Below are 18,144 nucleotides of genomic sequence, written 5' to 3'. Positions count from 1 at the left end.
AAAACATGCAAATCATTTAAAAGCTTTTCTCATCTGTGGTCGTATCAGCTTCTGAGGCGTGATCCTGCACAAGATCACGTAAACGTTGGCGGCAAGCTTGTTCCCCTTGACACGGTATCAGAAACTGCATCATCATGGCAAGAACACGACAGAGGCAACCTAAAAAATCCCAAACAAACCCTCCCCTTCCATATCAGTGCAAGTTTTGAGAGTTCCCTTAGCAACCGGCACTGAACTTGCATACCTAATTGCTTCTCTGCACTGATGAGAGAAACCGTGTCCAAAAGCAGGGTGGATACACATGAGGCAGGAGGGAGGCAGGGCGACCGCGCTCAGAGGCACGTTCTTCTGGCCATCAGCAGCCAGACGAGGAGCTGCGTATTTTTGCCAAGAGGAGCATATACACGCGCTCAGCTCACGAAATAAACATCGCTCCTGGCCAATGTCACGCTGCCAGTTACTGAGGGCATTTGGAAGGGGTTTGCCGTGTCCCCCCTCCAAATGGTGTCTCAGGCAGGACTTAGAAGAGGCCAAAAACATCACCTGCGCTTGCTGCTGTCCCTTGCCTTACCTGGCTCAGCTGTGGTGATCCTCCTTTAATTAGGGTTTGTCTTCAAACCCGCTGAAGTCATAATAAATCTTTCAGTTGCCTTCCCCAGCTGCGAGGCTCAGTCCTTCCCCCAGCTCCGTCGGGAAGCGAGACTTCCCGGCGCTAAAATAACTCCTGCAAGCAAATCCCTTCCCAGGGTGCCGAGATCCTTGGGAGCACCGCGAGAAGCTCCGACCCCAGCCCACAGCCTTCTCCGCTTCGTGTCGGGGACTCACCCCGGGCTGGGTTTCGCTCCCTCAGATTACAAACCCGAGACTCCAGCGGCTGCCGCGGTGAAGTTTGAACAGGAATAAACGTTCTGTTGTTGTGCCAAAACACGCCGTTCGCTGGGGGTGCTGCAGATGATACGTAATGAGTACAATTCCCAGCATTTCAGAGGTGGTGTTGGCTGCGATCAGCGAGACTAACTTCATAAAGCGCTAGGGTAATTGCATATTCGCTGGGAACGGGAAAAATAATCAAATGAAAAAGGACAAAACCAGCAGGGAAAGAAAATTTATTTCCAAGCATCTACGAGAGTGCTACAAACAATAGAGACTAAAACTCAAAGCATTTAAAACTATTAAAAAAATGTAGTTGACAATGTCCTTCTTAAAAATTAAACATAAAAATGTAGAAAATGCAGTTATTAACTCTAAAACTTGCTCAATACTGAAATAAACCCAGATAGCATCAATGAGGATGGAGTCCTACAAATGACTTTTTTTTTTTTTACTTTATTTCCATTTGTTAATTTGTAAATTGATACTCATTTCATTTTTTTTTTTATGTTTATTTAAATTTATAATGGAGAAATGTGCAAATCTAGCAAAATATTCTTTGGATTATAAACAGAGAAAAATCAACAACCAAAGAAATTTGAACCGAGTTAATAATAAACTATAGAATCATATAGAATGCATACAGCTATAATAAAGTGAAATATTACAATAAACATTGTAAAGCAAATCTGCTGATTTAGCAAACTCTGCCTTATAAAACATAGGGATATAATGGGACGAGTGAATATGTTAAAAATATAAGAGCTGAAACATCGTTCATAATTTTAACGCGTTAAATTTTAATCTAACTACATATATGGGGGTCTTCAGAAAAGCGATACATCAGATTTCCTCTCAGATCAAGCAGTTTGGAACCCGACTGCAAATGAAGGACGGGGTCTGTAAAATGAACGGTAGAAAAACGTATATCGTTTCTATTTATTGCCTCTTCCCATATTGCAGCTGCTGATCTCTGACCCTAAACAGCAAACTATATTAAATTTAGCAGAAGTACAGCTGTACACAGATGCGGAAAATGTTGATGCGCGGAACATATTCCAATCCCTTGCTCATTCTGAACTAATATAAAAAAAGTTATAGATCATTTTTCGATTAAAAACATACATTACAAAGACCAACTCTGAAAGCACTCTGTATTTCTGTCATCACAAATTAAAATGTCTTCCTATCAGTAGACGATGCTATTCTACTGCAGTGAACGGGGGGGGGAAATCAGAAGAAAAAAGAAAAGAAGTAAGTGCCAGAATCTTAATTACTACTCAGGTAAGGTAATTGTCAGGTAGAACAGTCTTTAGGGAATCTAAAGTGGGTCAGATTCAAGTCTCTAGAACCCGCAGAAGCTTAGCACAGATACGGAAATTCACAAGCCTGGAGTAAATTGTAAGCACAGAGTACTCCTGTCCACTTCTAAAGCCATTTCTGAAACCTCTGGAATTTCTAAGATATAAGATAAATGCATATTACATGGGAAATATTGAAAAGTATTACACTTAATTTAATCCAGAAAACACAGTAGTATTATATGAAGAGTATTCCTGTGTTCTGGGAGCAGCCACAAGCTGTAGATAGAGAGGGTACAAAATGTTCACCAGACGTTACATTTTTTTTAATCTAAAAAACATTTGTAAAATGTACTTGATTTTTAAATAATCACTTAACAAGGCAACAAACCAACTACAAACACATAATAAATAAGGCTATTAAAAGGTCACAATTGTAGTAAATTAGTCAGAACTATAAATGGGACATTAGAAACACTATGTTTTTCCTTATATGCTTAATAACCAGAACAAGAATTAAAAAAGAATCAGTTTATTTCAAAGTCTGCTTCTTATATTGAAGCACATATTAAAGCAACAGTACAATGTTCATAAAATATAAGTGTGATGCTGTAACATTTCTTACATGTCAGAATACTGATATTTGTATGTATACTAAAATAAGAATTTTAAAATTGTACAAATAGATACATTAAAAATGACATAGAAATAGGGCGCCTCCCACTGCAACAAGACAGAGTTTTTATATCTGGCACGTATTAGTTCAAGATGAAAGTATAAGCAAAAAGATTTACAAGAATCAGCAGTAACAAGTTTGATGCTCAAGAGACATAATAATTGTACATTGTACTGTACATACATCATATGGGTTTAAGCTGGCTGAATATTATATATTTCAAGTTTAAAAATGCACTACCATACAGAGTGTCCATAGTTTAAGGCGAAATTACAGCTCAGAACTGTTATCTTTTCTAATTTGTGGAAGCTTCTTTGACATAAAAGATTTAGATGTTCATAATACATAAAAGATTTCCCTTACTTGTAGGTTCGCTTTTAGCATTTTCCTTCATTTAAATATTTTGTATTTCTTAAGTGGGTTTTTTCCTCTAGTGAAGTTGGCAGCCAACTTCTATATTTGCCTTTTGTAGGAAAAGGTACTTCACAGTATTTACCACTTTTATGTCCTTTTTTATCAAAGGAATCCTCTCTGTCAAACTTAAATGTTTAAATGAGATTTTTCTTGATTTTTAAAAAAATACCTGCTTACATTTCTTCTGGATTCTTCAGAACATCGGACACAGTTCTTAAGGCCAAATCTTAAACTTTATTGTTAAGAATCGTCATCGAAAGTGTCTTTGGAGCCATACAAGTCTGCAAGTTTCTTAAATCGAGGTCCCCAATTTTGTAGATAGTCGTAGTCCAAATCAGAATCTGTTGTCGCTGACTCCAAGGAGCTAAGTGAACCAGCCACCGAGCCTCTTCCCTCGTAGCCATAGATCTGAATAGAGTCATAAGGAGGAGCAGTGGGATCGTTATCGGCCTCTTGTATTCTCGTGTTGATGAAATCATCAACATCAACGCTATTAGGAGCCGGCCGGAGCCCTGGTCTCGGCATGTACTGATACTCGGGTTTTATGTCTTTGCGAGGAATAAATCCATTGATGCCATCGGGGTTCTGCAAAGTAGCTATGTCAAAAGCTTCGGTGTCTTCCTCTCCTCCACCTTCATCATCATAAGTAATAATGTTCTCTCGGACATCTTCTTCTTCGAAAACAATCAGAGGTTCTTTTTTCTGCCTTTTCAGTGTTACAAACAACACTACAATGACTAAAGAAAAAAAAGCAAGTTAGACTGCACTCTTAAACAGCGGCTGCTTTATCAATAGATTATTGCCTTCACTGAAACCTCAGCTTTTGTGCTGCAGTTCATCAGGTATTTTTGCTAACATCTGCAATTTTAGCATACCTAGCTCCGTAAAAGCATTGATGTTTGTACACAGAATTGAACATGCTGATCTGAGGTTTTCTGTTTGGGCTGAATGCCACTGCTCTTACTAATTGTTCATTACCCCAAGACTAAATCATTTGTGGGCCGCCGGTGCTGTGTGAGGGCTGTGGTGCTACCTTTGAGCAGCCCAAACACACCTATGTCTGCAATAAACCAACGATGAATCTTTACTTTCTCCTGTATGCCCAAAGCTGAACTCTAATTCCATATTTCATTTCCACGAAAACAGAATTTTTCTTAAGCGACGCCTCAAAACACACGCTTTTGTTGTTTTCTTCCTTCTCACTACAAATTTCTATAAAGTAACTCTAAAATCCATAAAAAAGACTATAAATTACTATGGGCAAATTAAAACATTTTATATAAGTATTTTCAAATCATCAGGAAATGCTTTACAGCACTGTCTTAAAAGCGGGTCTTCTGAGCCATTGGTTTGTCTTCACTACAAGAGGAGTTGGAGGGAAATAGCTGGCAGGAGCCATTAATCCTGGCTGACCTCAATAAGGAACCTGTCAACCGGGGAAGATCACAAAACTTCAAGCTGTATGCCATGACCTCCTTTAAACAGTGTCCCCGATTAACGGATATTAGGCCGCAAAAGGACATTCTCTGAGCGCACCTACACAAATTCACTGGTGTTTGCTACTGCACTTATCATATATTGCATTTCAGCCAGGCAAATTAGTACCTCCTATAAAAATAAAAGCTAAGAAATTAAGATTCATTTATCCACCTTGGAGCTGAAGGCAAGGGTAATTTTTTAATGCAAAGAAGTGTAGTAGAGTAATAAGAACTTTTTTACCTAACAAAATCACAATGCAAGCAAGAATGGCAATTAAAGCTCCAGTGCTTAGCCCAGCGTTGAGGATGTAGGCTTCGGCGTTGCAGGAGAGCAAGGAGCCGTTGCTGTCACAGCCGCAGACCCGAATGGTGAGGGTGTTGGTGCTGCTCATAGGGGGGAGGCCACCATCGCTTATTACAATAGGAAGAAGGTATAAATCTTGCTTTTGGCGACTAAATCCTTCACGTCTAACAAGAACACTTGCTGTGTTATCTGTTTAAAGAAGAGAGACAGTCATCATTATTTTTTTCCACAAAGTCATCCTCTTAGTAAATACTGGGAAAATACATCTTGCTACAATGGCTCTGAATTTTCAGATGCTTCAGCATAATTTGTACAATAAACCAGTATATGTATCGCCTTCCTAATGACCCAAGAACAATTACAGTATTGTGTTTCATTCATACAGTACCACACTCAATATTAATTATTTTAGGGTGATGAGGGTAACACAAGGAACACAAAAAATATCTCTGTTAGTACCTCCTTTTAGCACCCCATGACCTTTCTGAGACACTCAAAATACTTCATCAACTACCAGAATGATTGGGCCTTGACATTGCTCTCTGAGCTGGTTCTAGTCCCTTTCCAGAATTAAAGCCTTCAGTGGAGGGGAAAAAACCAAATCCTCCTCATTTATTGTTCTTGGTGTCAGGCCTACAGGAAAGGAAGTCAGAAATCTGCACCAAAATGGCCTGTGTTAATGAGACTCCCACCAAAATGAAAAGCCAACATAGAATCATAGAATCGTTTGGGTTGGAAGACACCTTAAAGATCATCCAGGCCAACCATTAACTCGGCTCTGCCAAGTCACCGCTAACCCATGTCCCTCAGCACCATGTCTATGTGTTTCTTATATACCCCCAGGGATGGTGACTCCACCACTTCCCTGGACAGCCTGTTCCGAAGTTTGACAACCCTTTCAGCGAAGAATTTTTTCCTAATATCCATCCTAAACCTCTCCTAACACAACTTGAAGCCATTTCCTCTTGTCCTATTGCCTTTTACATGGGAGAAGAGACCGACCCCCACCTTGCAATAAAGTCTCCCCTGAGCCTCTTTTTCTCCAGGCTAAACAACCCCTGTTCCCCATTCAGTGTTGACCTGTTTCAGTAAGAAGCACCAAAGTTAACAGTATTCTGTCAGAACCTGTTTTTCACCCAAACACCCAAGACCAGAGTTCAGAAAGCTTGACCATGCATGCACAGTGTGGGCACGTTTTGAATTACGTGGCCACAAGGAAGAGTTAAAGGCATTGTTCTAGCGCTATTTCCCATCATTCTCACTGAGCGGTTGCCGGCCATGGGCCTCCTGGTGCAGGGGGTGGATACCCAGCTGCCATCTCAGCACAGAAGGTCATTTTGGAGAGTCCTGCACACTTCCTGCGGCAAAGGCAGTAGAAGGGGAAGCGTGGGACGTGAAACGCTGGGATGAGATGGCCAGCGCTTCCTGCTCCCAGCCACACCGGACAAAGGCGAGGAAACACCAGCAGCGTTTCTTTGTTGTGCTCCTTGTTTCTCAGCTCACAGACTGAACCAAAGTTTATAAAATTGTACACACCCTGAAGTAAATAAAATGAAACGATCACATCCGTGGTTTTCAGACCTTCAAAAACTTGTTTAGGATGAGGATTTACTTCACACAACCTGTTCCGTTTTGCCATGTTCTTTATTTTTCACTACAGAATGGAAAGGAAGAAAAGAAGGGAACGGTTCTTTCATCTACGAAGGGAGGGGTATTCACCTCCAACGGTACACATTTTACTATTGCCTCAGGGTACTGCAGAAGATTAATCATCTTCCTGTTGAAGAGTCAGCATAAATTCCAGCATTTAATAATGCAAATCATAAAACCTTTCTAATGATCTAATCACTGCACTTTCCATGAAAGTTTGTGAATAAATTATACCAAAAGAGAAGTATTGTGCCTTATGTTAACCACCCTTGCAGGCAGTACCCCTGATGTAGGACAAGATCTGAAACCGTCCCCAAATTTGGTGGACACGGGTCAGTTTATGGGATGAGAAGGATGCCTGCACTGGGGCCCTGCTTATCCAACTCTCCCACTAGGAACTTCTGCAGATTACACCAGAAAGGGTGAAATTTTTTTAGGACCGTCTTAGATAGTATCTGTTTGTGACACGCCAAATTAATTCATCTCCCCATACGTAGGCCTCTCCTGCCAGGCCCACCACACCTGATGCCCAGCGTGGTCACCTCAGCATGACAGAACTGTAGTCTTTCTGACACTGAAGTCTCACAAAAATAACGTCTGAATAGAAAACAGCTTGTTAACTTCTCCTTTACATGATGGTCATATTTGCTAAGGACAGAGAAGCTGATAAAGATCTGGTTATTTATCGCTTGTGGTTTTTCGAGGTGCCCTTTGTCTCTTTTCAGAGTCTTTCTAACCTCCTACATGTTGATACGCCGTATTTGCCCAGCTAGGCTTTGTAGCACAATTTTTTAAAGGACCTTAGTGATATCAGTGTCTATGTGATAGGAATCTTGTTTTAGGACTTTAAATTAATGGGCTCGCAACAATTTGGTATAAATAGAAATGTAACATCTAATATCTATTAACCTATCAACTAATACTTGAACTAATATATATTGATATAGAATAAAACTATTCCACAGGGTTCTCTAAAATGCATTTAATAATTCATTTCCTCAATATGAGAACAAAGATCTGCTCTATTAAATGAAAGATCACAACAGGACAGATTATTCTTGTGGCAAAAAATATGAACATTAATAGTGGGCTGAGCTACAACTGCCTAGAGGCTGCAAAGGCAACACGGCAGGAAACACAGGCAATATCATATATTAGTATATTTAGTCTGCTGGCTAGGCATTTTTTATTATATTATATTATATTATATTGTATCACATTGTATTTTTCTTGAATTTTGGCAGCTTAAATAGTATTCCTAACTAGAAATAGGAAGAGGATGGCAAATTATTCAGTCCTTACACAGACTGGCCAATTCCGCTGCACTCAATTACATTACACTGAGGCTGAATTTGATCCAACGGTTGATTTATCTGGTTTAACTTGAAGTGATTTCTAGTTTAATTTTTTTTTTAAATAAAAGGAAAAATCCAATCAACATGTCTGGCTAAAGTTTATAAAGGACTACCATACATCAACCTAAAAGGTCACTTTTTTAAACTTTTTTTCCCGTTTATGTTCGTTTCTCGTATTTAGAAGAAACATAATATCCATAAGTGGAAAAAACCTCTTTTACCTAGATAAAAGATAACATATAATCCTAGCTAATATTCTCATCCTTGCTTTTTCATTATTTTCAAGTCCCAGGAGTATAACTATAATCCAGGTATAATAGCATTTTTTAAGCCCAGAAACAGAAGTTAAATGTCAACACCAGCTTAAAACTATCACTTAACACATATGGGAGCTACTTGACTGACAGTCTTAATGAACACAATGGGGGTTAACACAAGACAGAAGGAAGCAAATAACCATCTCAACACTACCAGAAAAATACGCACACTCTCATTTTTCCAGCTATTATTGTCTGGGATATCCAATATCCAAAAGCGTTGTAAGTGAAGATTACCTACACTCTCCATGAAATCTTCACAATTACTTTATGGTGATCTTTAGAGTGATCTTCCTGGCCTTTGATTTTCGTCTTTTTCTCGGTGATCTTATTGATGCTTTTCCAGTTTTTCCTCTATATACAGGCAAATGCAGCTTAGTTTTTGGGGGCCTGTTAACATATGTATTGTGTCAGGAGGCTTCTAGATTAAAGAAGCTGACCACGGCGTGTGGAAGGTGTCCCTGCCCGTGGCAGGGGGTTGGCACTAGATGATCTTTAAGGTCCCTTCCAACCCGAAGCATTCTATGGTTCTACATCAGAATGTGAGTGCTGATTCAGTAAGAAACCTAAACAAGTTCAGGGGTCCATCTGTCCAAATTCATTACCAGGAGTGGCAATTGTTGTGGATAACCCATGGCAAAATCCCATAACTTTATTGTTCATATGTTTCAAATTTCCTTCATTAAAAGGCCTGAAACTGAGAGCCAGAGGACACGCTTCTCTGAAAAAAGCGGATTTTAGTCACTGATTTTTAGCGGACTCACAAATTTAATTCCAGCCTTTGTAAAGCACTAATTTGTGTAGCTGAGAGAATTGCTACGCCTCGCTTTTACCATCGCGGTGTAATTCGCGGTAAATCGGGGCGGTGGCAACCCTCCCCGCAGCGCTGGGTGTGTGCCAGGCCTCCGCCCGCGGGAAGGAGCCCAAGGAAAGGCCATTGCAGTTTAGGATTAAAAGCAGGAAATCCGTTTGCTAAAAACCCGTCTCTCTCTCCTGCAAAGTGTCACGAGCCTCTCCTGCTCTGACTTCAGTGGGAGTAAAACTGAACAGAGCCTGGGCAAACACAGCGCTGTTTATTTACGGGGTATAATGTAAGTAAACAGCGCAAAAGTAATTCAGTGTTTTATCACAGCATGCGATAAGCCATTATCTCATGTTTTCTATGGAAGATAGGCTCAGCTGAAAAACGTGGTAACACAGTAGGCTATTAATAGGATGTAGAATGTGATTACGTTTTTTTGGATTACTGCAGTATGTGATTACTTTTAGGAGTTGGTAGAAAGAAACTCTATTAAATGATAATTATAGGACTGTATTCACTTTAAAGTTCTGTAATAGACCCAAACATTGCAGTTTTCATTAACTGTTCTCCGCAGTTAATAAAGCCATTTTTCTTTAAAACTAGCAATTCCCTCTGAAAGTGGTGGCATGGTATATAGACTACTCAGATTTACAAATGAAAAAAGAAATTTTAAATGATCATGTAAATTATTTGACTTGCAAATGGTAACACACTCACTCGGAGAAGTTTCTTTATATGGAAGTACATCGAATTTTAACCGTTCTACTTTGCTCTGTAGTATAACTTATTTAAAAAACAAACACAGAAATAGTTAAATTAACATCATCACTGCACTGAGGATTGTACGAAAAATATGAGGGAAAGCCAGGATGGAAATGGATGCATTTCATTACACTATTCATCTCCTAAACACAAAATTATACAGGACGATTCAATCCTTAAATACCGTCTTGTTGAAATAACCTTTTGCAGTATTGTCAGCTACAGTCACTACATTCAGCTGACGTCACCGTTTCCATTACGAAACATTTTTATCTGGGTATATTTGTCATGTAAAAAAAAGAATGAATTTGGTGCATATGGAAATGAAGGATTAATGCAACCGGCTGGAGTCAGGAACCATAACACCATTTGCCTGCAGCTGTATCACAGCATCTCAATTCTGACCTATGCTTCCTCTGTTAGATTTTATAATCTAATCCATTTTCAGTTTGATATGGTGACCACAAAATAGCTTTTAAAGAGAAACTTGGCCTCAGGGTCTCAAGCAAAGAATACATTTTTATTTACTTCTCTCTAAAAATACATTCATCAATTTTTTAAAAAATTGTGTTTTGCTACTTGGAAGAGAATAAATATATCCCCCCTCCACTGGGTCCTCTATGAATTGCTTATGTACGTACACGTGTCAAGCACCAGGCAACAGCATTACTTTGATCCTTCAAGAATAACAGAAATTTTGTTTGGGAACTCTGATGATAATTACCCTCACTTCAGATGTGATAGAGATATAAAGCACACCACAACACAACACTCGAGAGCAAGAAGTTGTTACTGAAATCACGGATCTGGATTATGTTGCCTTTTGCACTTCTGGCAATCTGGAAGAAGTCCTTTGGATTCATTATTTAAACCGGTTCAACAGAGTTCTATGTTTCAGAAAACAGTCAAGTTTTCCTTCAAACATTAAAGCCTGCTAATTAAAACCAATTTCTTAGAAGCTGAAACAGTTTTTTCCCTGTACAGGAAAATAACAAGTGAACGTTGAATGAGAACATGACATAGATTATCGTTAAATAAATAGAATAAATATTTCTAATGACTGAATCTGTCTTTTTTCTGCTTACGCTCTCTGGTTTCCTCAAGCTCTGGCACGTTAGGTTCCCTGACGCTATTAGATGATCAAATGAGATCTGATGTTCACCTATGCCTGGGGTTTTTTTGCCTATAGATTTCTTGCATCTTAACATCAATCTGAATGCAAGGCTCTACTTTATTTCATGAACAGAAACTTGGCAAAGGGATCAGGATACCCATTATCCTGAGATACGCTCAATCTGGGTATGTTCCACAACAGAAATTCACAGATGTATTTCCTGCAAAAGGTTCGTGTGGCAGGGATTTTATCCCATTAGGCATCTAGTCCATGTCTCTTGTGATCCATAATTTAAAAAACTAGCAAGCACGGAAAGGTGAACAAATACAAGCAACTTAACAATTTTCCTGCCTTAGCTAATTTTAGCTTAGCGAGTAAGTTTTCTCTAAATCAAGGAGATCTGCCAATTATGTTTAGCGCAAGTTTTTGTCAATGTTTTTTACCCTCTTCCTGGGAGATAAAATGGCAGCGGGTTTTTCATGTAAGGTATGATTATGTAGTTTAAAATATATATTCGAGAAAATGAAAGTGAGTTAACAAACATTACATTATTTCAAGAACATCCCTGTATTTCAAGCTGTATCTTTTCTGCTTTTCTCCCCTAAATCTCTGGAAAACAGACACCGTCCAAGTTAATGAAAATGCTGTGGCATGACATTATGTTGACCATTAGTTTTCCTTTGTCATTTCTTTGGACACTAGTATAGAGGGAATCTTTGCACAAACCTCTGTTGTCTCTGAGTGTAAAATTCGGATTATGAATGATTTCAGGTGGTAAACTGAAGATAAATCTTGGTCCATTGGCCGAGTCATCCTTGTCATCAGCACTAATTGTAGTAAATTGCTGTAAAAGAAAAGTACTCTGTAAACAAACAGCTCCTCCTCTGGTTCCATCACATCTAGACAACACACTGAGAAATCCCTTGAACACGACGAATTTTGATATAGCAGAAACCCCCCAAATACCTCAACAAATGTATGCAATTATAAACACAAAACAGCCTCAAAATTAGAACAGGCAGTCTTAATTTGCTATTACATTTAACTAACACAGAATTATAGATGGAAAAGTGTACAGCTATATATACATTCTTATAAACAAATGATAACTTAGTAGACTAAATAAAATTATGCAGAAAATTCAGCAGCTCAGAGGCTGTTATCACACTGTCCTTTCCAAAATGCTACACTAACTCCACAAGTGCAGATAATGTGTAGAGCAGTATTTCTATATCATACTAACCCCTCTTCCTCACAGATAGTTCAGGGGTAAATCTGGAGGCGAAACCCTCCAAGCACTGTACTGTGATTCTTGCTGTAAGATGCTGAGGTTTTTCTCTAATATCCAGAACAGGCTCCCAACTGGGAGAGCTGCTCCCAAACAGCTTCGTTGGACATGTGATGGTGGATACCCACAGTCAACACCGGTCACATTCAATGTGTTGAAAAATAAACACATGTGTTCAAAATATAAATATTTTTTATCTTTTATAATATAAATATAATAATATATAAATTATATATTTAATATATATTATTAATATATAAAATATAAATTTATATTATAAATAATATAAATATAATAAATATAAAAATAAACAGTGTTCAAAAATAAACCAAACAAACAGGAAAGTGCCTTTCTGTGTGCTCTAGGCATTTTGGCTAGAATTTCAAAGTAAATACTCGTTTACTACCTCTCATTTGAGCTGCCAACCCCAAACCGGGCTAACAGCCTGACGCAAGGAATCCCTGCGCAGGGAAGGTGGTGGGCACAGGCGTACCTGGTTGCTTCGAGCATTCTCGCAAACGAACGCTTCATAGGCTGCTGCAAATTTGGGAGCATTGTCATTGACATCGACGACCTTGATTGCAACTGGAACTTTGGCTTCCTGGTGTTGTTTGTCTATGGGAGGAAGCAAAACCAAAATGAACCAGAAGCAGGAAAACCCCTCAAAACAAACAAAATCCCAGCTGTGTCCAGGTAAAAATTAAATAGGCTAAAGTACTTGTATTAGGATTTACTGCAGCTTATCAAACCGAGACAATGAGAAGACTGCAGAATTTATACCATTGATCATAAAATATCTTAGTGAAATACTTACGGACTTCAACTGCAAATACAGAGATATTATGCCAAGCAATTTCTTCCCTATCCAAAGCTTTTGTTGTCTTGATATTGCCATCTTCTGCATTAATAATAAAATATCTTTCAAGGTCAGTGTGACGATCAATTGAATACCTAAAGATTGAAAGTCAGTAATTAGATAAAAGAAGGACTTGGTACTTTCATGTCTCCAAATTTGTTCTATACCGTTATTATTTTTAAATAAATGGAAGTAGTACACTTACTGTTACCCTTAACATCATTGTTAAAGGAATGATAGGTGGTTCTTTTAAAAGGAGATTCACCTGGTCGGTTGCTACTTTTGGAAAAAATATTACATCACAATGTTTGTTCTAAGTGAAAATTATTGGTCTTTGAAGTCTCTATATTAAGGCCCCAAAATATTCTTCTCAACATATTTTCTTCTCTTATAAAACATGATAAAAATATCTACTGAGATATTTTTATGTTCTTCTGTTTCATGTTAATCAAGAAGATCTTCTAAGCCTTCTGATCTCTAGATTACTCAGAATGTTAATTGATCATACCAGATTATTAAATATTATCTATTATCTACACTTTTGTACAGCTTTATACAGCTCTGGTTCTCACATTTTTACCTTGAAATTCTTTGAAATGTTAACTATACCCACAAAACAGAGTTTCATAATTTAATTTACACTGAAAACATGACAAACAAAAATAAATGAACAGAAGACCACCCAACGTAACTGCACAAAGTACGTGTGCATGTGCTTGTCATTAGCAATTAATACTTAACAATTACCCAACGTAATCTCTAATCTACTGCGTGGACTTCTATCTTTTGAGAAAAAACCTGCTGTCTATTTTAGGTAGACATAGCTATGGTTTTCTTCCTTGGTGATACAGGCTTTGAGAAACCAGTAACTTACGAAACAAGACATAAAAACAATTCTGTATGGTTAAAGTTATTAATATTCTGGCTGAATTTACAACATTACTATGCTGGATCTATCACACTATTTTAATAACTTGCATAACAATCCTACAAGCTAATGCTTCGAAAGAAGCAGCCTGCTCTAACCAAGCATACCGTATAGCACTGTTTGCGGCATCAGGGTCTTTGGCATGTACTTTTCCAACCACAGTACCAGATGCTGCATTTTCTTGTACTTCAAAAATATAACTTGGCTTTAAAAATACAGGTGGCTCATCAGCATCTTCCACTGATATCTTCACTGTCACTGTGTCCTTGAACGGCCCATTGCTGATGAACTTAGGATCAATATGTACATTGGCTGCCTCTACCTTCAGACTGTAGGACTTTTTGGTTTCAAAATCTAAGAGCTGCGAGAAACAAGACAGTGCATTCCACAGTTAGGAAAACTAGAGTGTAAAAGCAGTAAGCAGTCCCCTAGTATTCAATGACGTAAAACAAATGTGAGCATCTCTCAACAAGCTCAGACTGAAATGTGTGTATCTAAAAACATAAAGACTCAAATGGAAGGAGCTACATTCTATGTATGGAGCAGCACAGGAAGGCACTCAAAATATCACGACAGAGTCCTTGTCTTGCTCTTTGCTTGCTGTATCACTCGGAAAATCATCTTTACTGAGAAAATTAACCATGTCTTCATGCAGCCTTCCGGGTAGCACTAACAGGTGATAGACAGGAGAAGGGTTCCACAAAATGCCAGGCTTGGTCTATCCCAAGATGGCAGGCATTCCTCAAGAAGTATGGATGTGGCTTGAATTGCTACTGGGTGCTCCGTGAGATAGGACAATGGGAAGTTAAATTATTTAAGCAGTAGGGGAAATATGAAGACTGTCTGCAGTGCTTTCATTGCACTTTACAAAGGGGAGGTGAAATAGCGCCCCATGGGGTAGGTCCTTTTGGCAGCCTGATCAAAGTCACAGCATATCTGCACTGTCCTCAACGGGAAATGGCTGTGGGGTTGCAGCATTGGTAGCCTCACAATGACCATGTCTCTAAGTATCCGAGAAGCAGGTGCCAACCACCATTCACAAAGTATGGTAACACCATAGAGGCTGAGCGGTGTGACAGTTCACCCACGTTTCAGAATACACAAAAATACACTCCCACCTCTAGAACAGACAGAGTAATTGAACCACAGCACAGTTTTGACCAGAGGAGACCGGTCTCCTCTTGAGAGGCTGCCCCGATGTGCAGGGTAGGGCCAACTTTGAAGTTAAGTTGCCCAGGCCTTTTCCTTTGAGTTTTGATTATCTCCAAGAGAGATGAATAGCGATAAAGATAGAAAAGGGCAAAATAATAACCCTTAAATAATGAGTAAGAGTTACAATTTATAATCTGTAATTTAAAATTAATTTAATAACACTTTTAAAGATCACACTGATAGATTGTATATGAAATCACCTCAGTATTTTTGCTGCTTTTGGCATAGCCTGTGACTCCTTCAGAACAATATTGTGGACAATGCACAGCTGAAGAATTCAAACTATAGGGCATGAGGCTGTTCAGACCGAACATGAAGCAACAGTGAATGTCTGCTACTTATCAGCGCTAGGCAAAACTTCATTAACAATGAAGCTGATGGCATTGTATTTTACCGTGACTTTTTATTATGAATTCATTTAGTTTGTGCAATTAATCCACTGTACAGTATTTATGTAACTCTTCTTGGTTATTTTCTTCCATTCCAATTCAGCTAATGGGGAAATGGAATATTAAGAGTTAATCACAGCTTTAGAAACAAATCAAGTGAAATTGCATTTACTGATACTTTAGCTTAGGTGGTAATCCATTATTACCAAATATTCTGTCAGCAGCAAAGAATGCCACACACTAGTAGGTATAACTCACCTTCTTAAGCTTTACAACACCTTCCTGAGTCTCATAATCTGTTGTAATTTCGAACATATCCATGCCATCTCCATCAATGATGCTGTAAGCTACTAAGCCATTCTCCCCAATGTCTGGGTCTTTGGCCTTCACTCTTCCTACTTCCTCTCCCGGGACAGCCGCTTCCGACACCGACATCTGGTACACACCTGGCGGAAGGAAAAAAGGCATTTGCCTTAAGTATGCAGTCTGCTCTCCAGTTGTATATTTACTCGTTTAACTTGTAAGTTCCAAATAAACACAGTAATTTTTTTACATTTTCAAATCCCCTGAAGGAATGTTATGTTATATACAGCTCCGAGAAGCAAGTCATCTGTGAAATCTTAAACCACATTACTAATCTGTACAAAATTACCTCCGCACTGATGTTTTACACAACGTCTGTGTATCTCTCTGTTCAGGGTGGGGTTAAAAAGACAACCAATCATTCGGAATGCAGAAATTGTTGTGACATCAAGGTTAGCATTCATATCAGAAATGTTATTACAAAAATGGGAGGAAAATTCTCTTTCATATGACTGATGGTACGACCTTCAACTCTGTAGAGTCCAGAAGCATTTCTGCCCACTCATTCAGGAGCCACAAATTACATACAATGAATTGGATAAGACCTAAAGAATAAATCTGCGGCTTTCTATGGCTTTAATTTGGAGCGTGAACGTATAGTAGTAACGATTATGAAAATTTAACACGCCAGAGAATACATACCAATGTGTACGGGATTCCATAGCAAACAAAAAATGGCTTTCCCTCATCAAACTCCAATAGGAAAACCATCCCCAAACATCCCACAGATGCGTTGCCATACAGGTTTCTCCTTGCACAGTCAGGGACACCAGAGGAGAGCAATACTGCTCCTGGATAAACCTCTCTCTCCAGCAGCTGTCCTTTAGGCAGCATTGATTCCAGGACCTTCCCAACCCACTCCAGAGTTCAGATAACATACCCTGATCCTAAATGTACAAATCCTATGTCAGCATTTTCTGTCACTTCATCAGCATTAATAAATTGGGGGGAAAAAGCATGAAAAAATAAAATAATCTAATTTGTCTCCCTCTCCGTAATTGTTCTTCGTTGCTACATGAGCACCCTAGGAACATCAGGAGACTTACACCAGGAAGGGACTTGGCTCATTACCCATAAAAACAATTGGCACATGTCATTGAAATAGGTCATTAACTCCAGTCACAAAGAACCCAAAATTTAAGCACATAACTCATTAAGGGTTTGAGCAATGAATAAAAAAGAAAAAAACAAAAAAGAAGAAGAATAAAAACCCCAACCACTTAGATGTTTATATAAACAAGTTGGGTCCTGGTTTTGAGTTAAAAAGCATTGCAAATTATGGTTTTAAATTGGGGGTGAATGATGAAGTAGAGTAACTGCTATTTGGCATTTCTGATAATTTTAAATATTCTCCCAAAACACTCAGCAAAGTGGCTTGAATTTGTAGAAAAAAATCCATCGTGTGATGAAGTTACTTAACAAAATACCATGTACTGGGGTCCCAGGTTATGAATTGAAGTGAAAAGGTATGTTTGCGAGGTATGTAAAACCCGACATTTTTAGGATTTAATACTCTCCTATTAGGAATGGTAGAAAATATTGACATAGATTTTTACATTTAGGGACTGGCTACGTCAGTTAAGCTCTTGCATGAGGGTCCAGGAAGCCGTGAGGATGGAGGAAGAGCTGTCAGAGAGATGGTCATGTCCAGGAGGTATCAGTGTCATAATGGCTGCTCAGAGGAGAAACAGGGTAGGCTGGGACGGTGCCTGCGCTGCACTCCAAAAACCCCAAACCCACACGGAGATGAGATGCAGAACAGATGTGTGGGTCCATTAATGTACTTCCACCCAACTGTGAAGACTGAATCTGTTAATGTCAGCCCTGATTAATTTTATATGTGAAAAGTAAATAGCACAGGTATAAAAAATGACTTTATTTGACCACCAGTAATACACTTCAACCATCAATTTAAAACTGTAATTGTACTAAATTTGGTTTGTATTGCAACGGTAAATATAAGTCTTGAGGAGTATCCAGTCTTAACTTTTATCCTTGTGGGCATTCACCATTCACTGAGAGTGTTTATAGAAGTAAAGGATGAAGCATCAACACTCAAAATGAA

The 18,144-nt window shown here is 38.7% G+C and overlaps 1 protein-coding gene across 4 annotated transcripts in view; it reads right to left on the bottom strand.

Moving 5' to 3' along the window:
* Positions 1 to 1,099: 1,099 nt before the first annotated feature.
* Positions 1,100 to 18,144, bottom strand: part of CDH11 (cadherin 11) — an 85,396-nt gene continuing 68,351 nt past the window's right edge. For all 4 annotated transcript variants that reach the window (XM_063334644.1, XM_063334643.1, XM_063334646.1 and 1 more), the window contains 7 exons: positions 15,975 to 16,162; positions 14,223 to 14,476; positions 13,146 to 13,282; positions 12,825 to 12,946; positions 11,770 to 11,887; positions 4,981 to 5,232; positions 1,100 to 3,998 (listed from right to left, as the gene is read on the bottom strand). In XM_063334644.1, the coding sequence (XP_063190714.1) occupies positions 3,502 to 3,998; positions 4,981 to 5,232; positions 11,770 to 11,887; positions 12,825 to 12,946; positions 13,146 to 13,282; positions 14,223 to 14,476; positions 15,975 to 16,162 (1,568 nt within the window). In that variant the 3' untranslated portion in view covers positions 1,100 to 3,501. The remainder of the gene's footprint in view (positions 3,999 to 4,980; positions 5,233 to 11,769; positions 11,888 to 12,824; positions 12,947 to 13,145; positions 13,283 to 14,222; positions 14,477 to 15,974; positions 16,163 to 18,144) is intronic.

The sequence above is a fragment of the Chroicocephalus ridibundus genome, chromosome 4 (genome assembly GCF_963924245.1).
Source record: "Chroicocephalus ridibundus chromosome 4, bChrRid1.1, whole genome shotgun sequence".
NCBI classification, from domain to species: domain Eukaryota; kingdom Metazoa; phylum Chordata; class Aves; order Charadriiformes; family Laridae; genus Chroicocephalus; species Chroicocephalus ridibundus.
The sequence above is the reverse complement of the archived record's forward strand: the minus strand, read 5'-3'. Positions and strand labels throughout refer to the sequence as shown.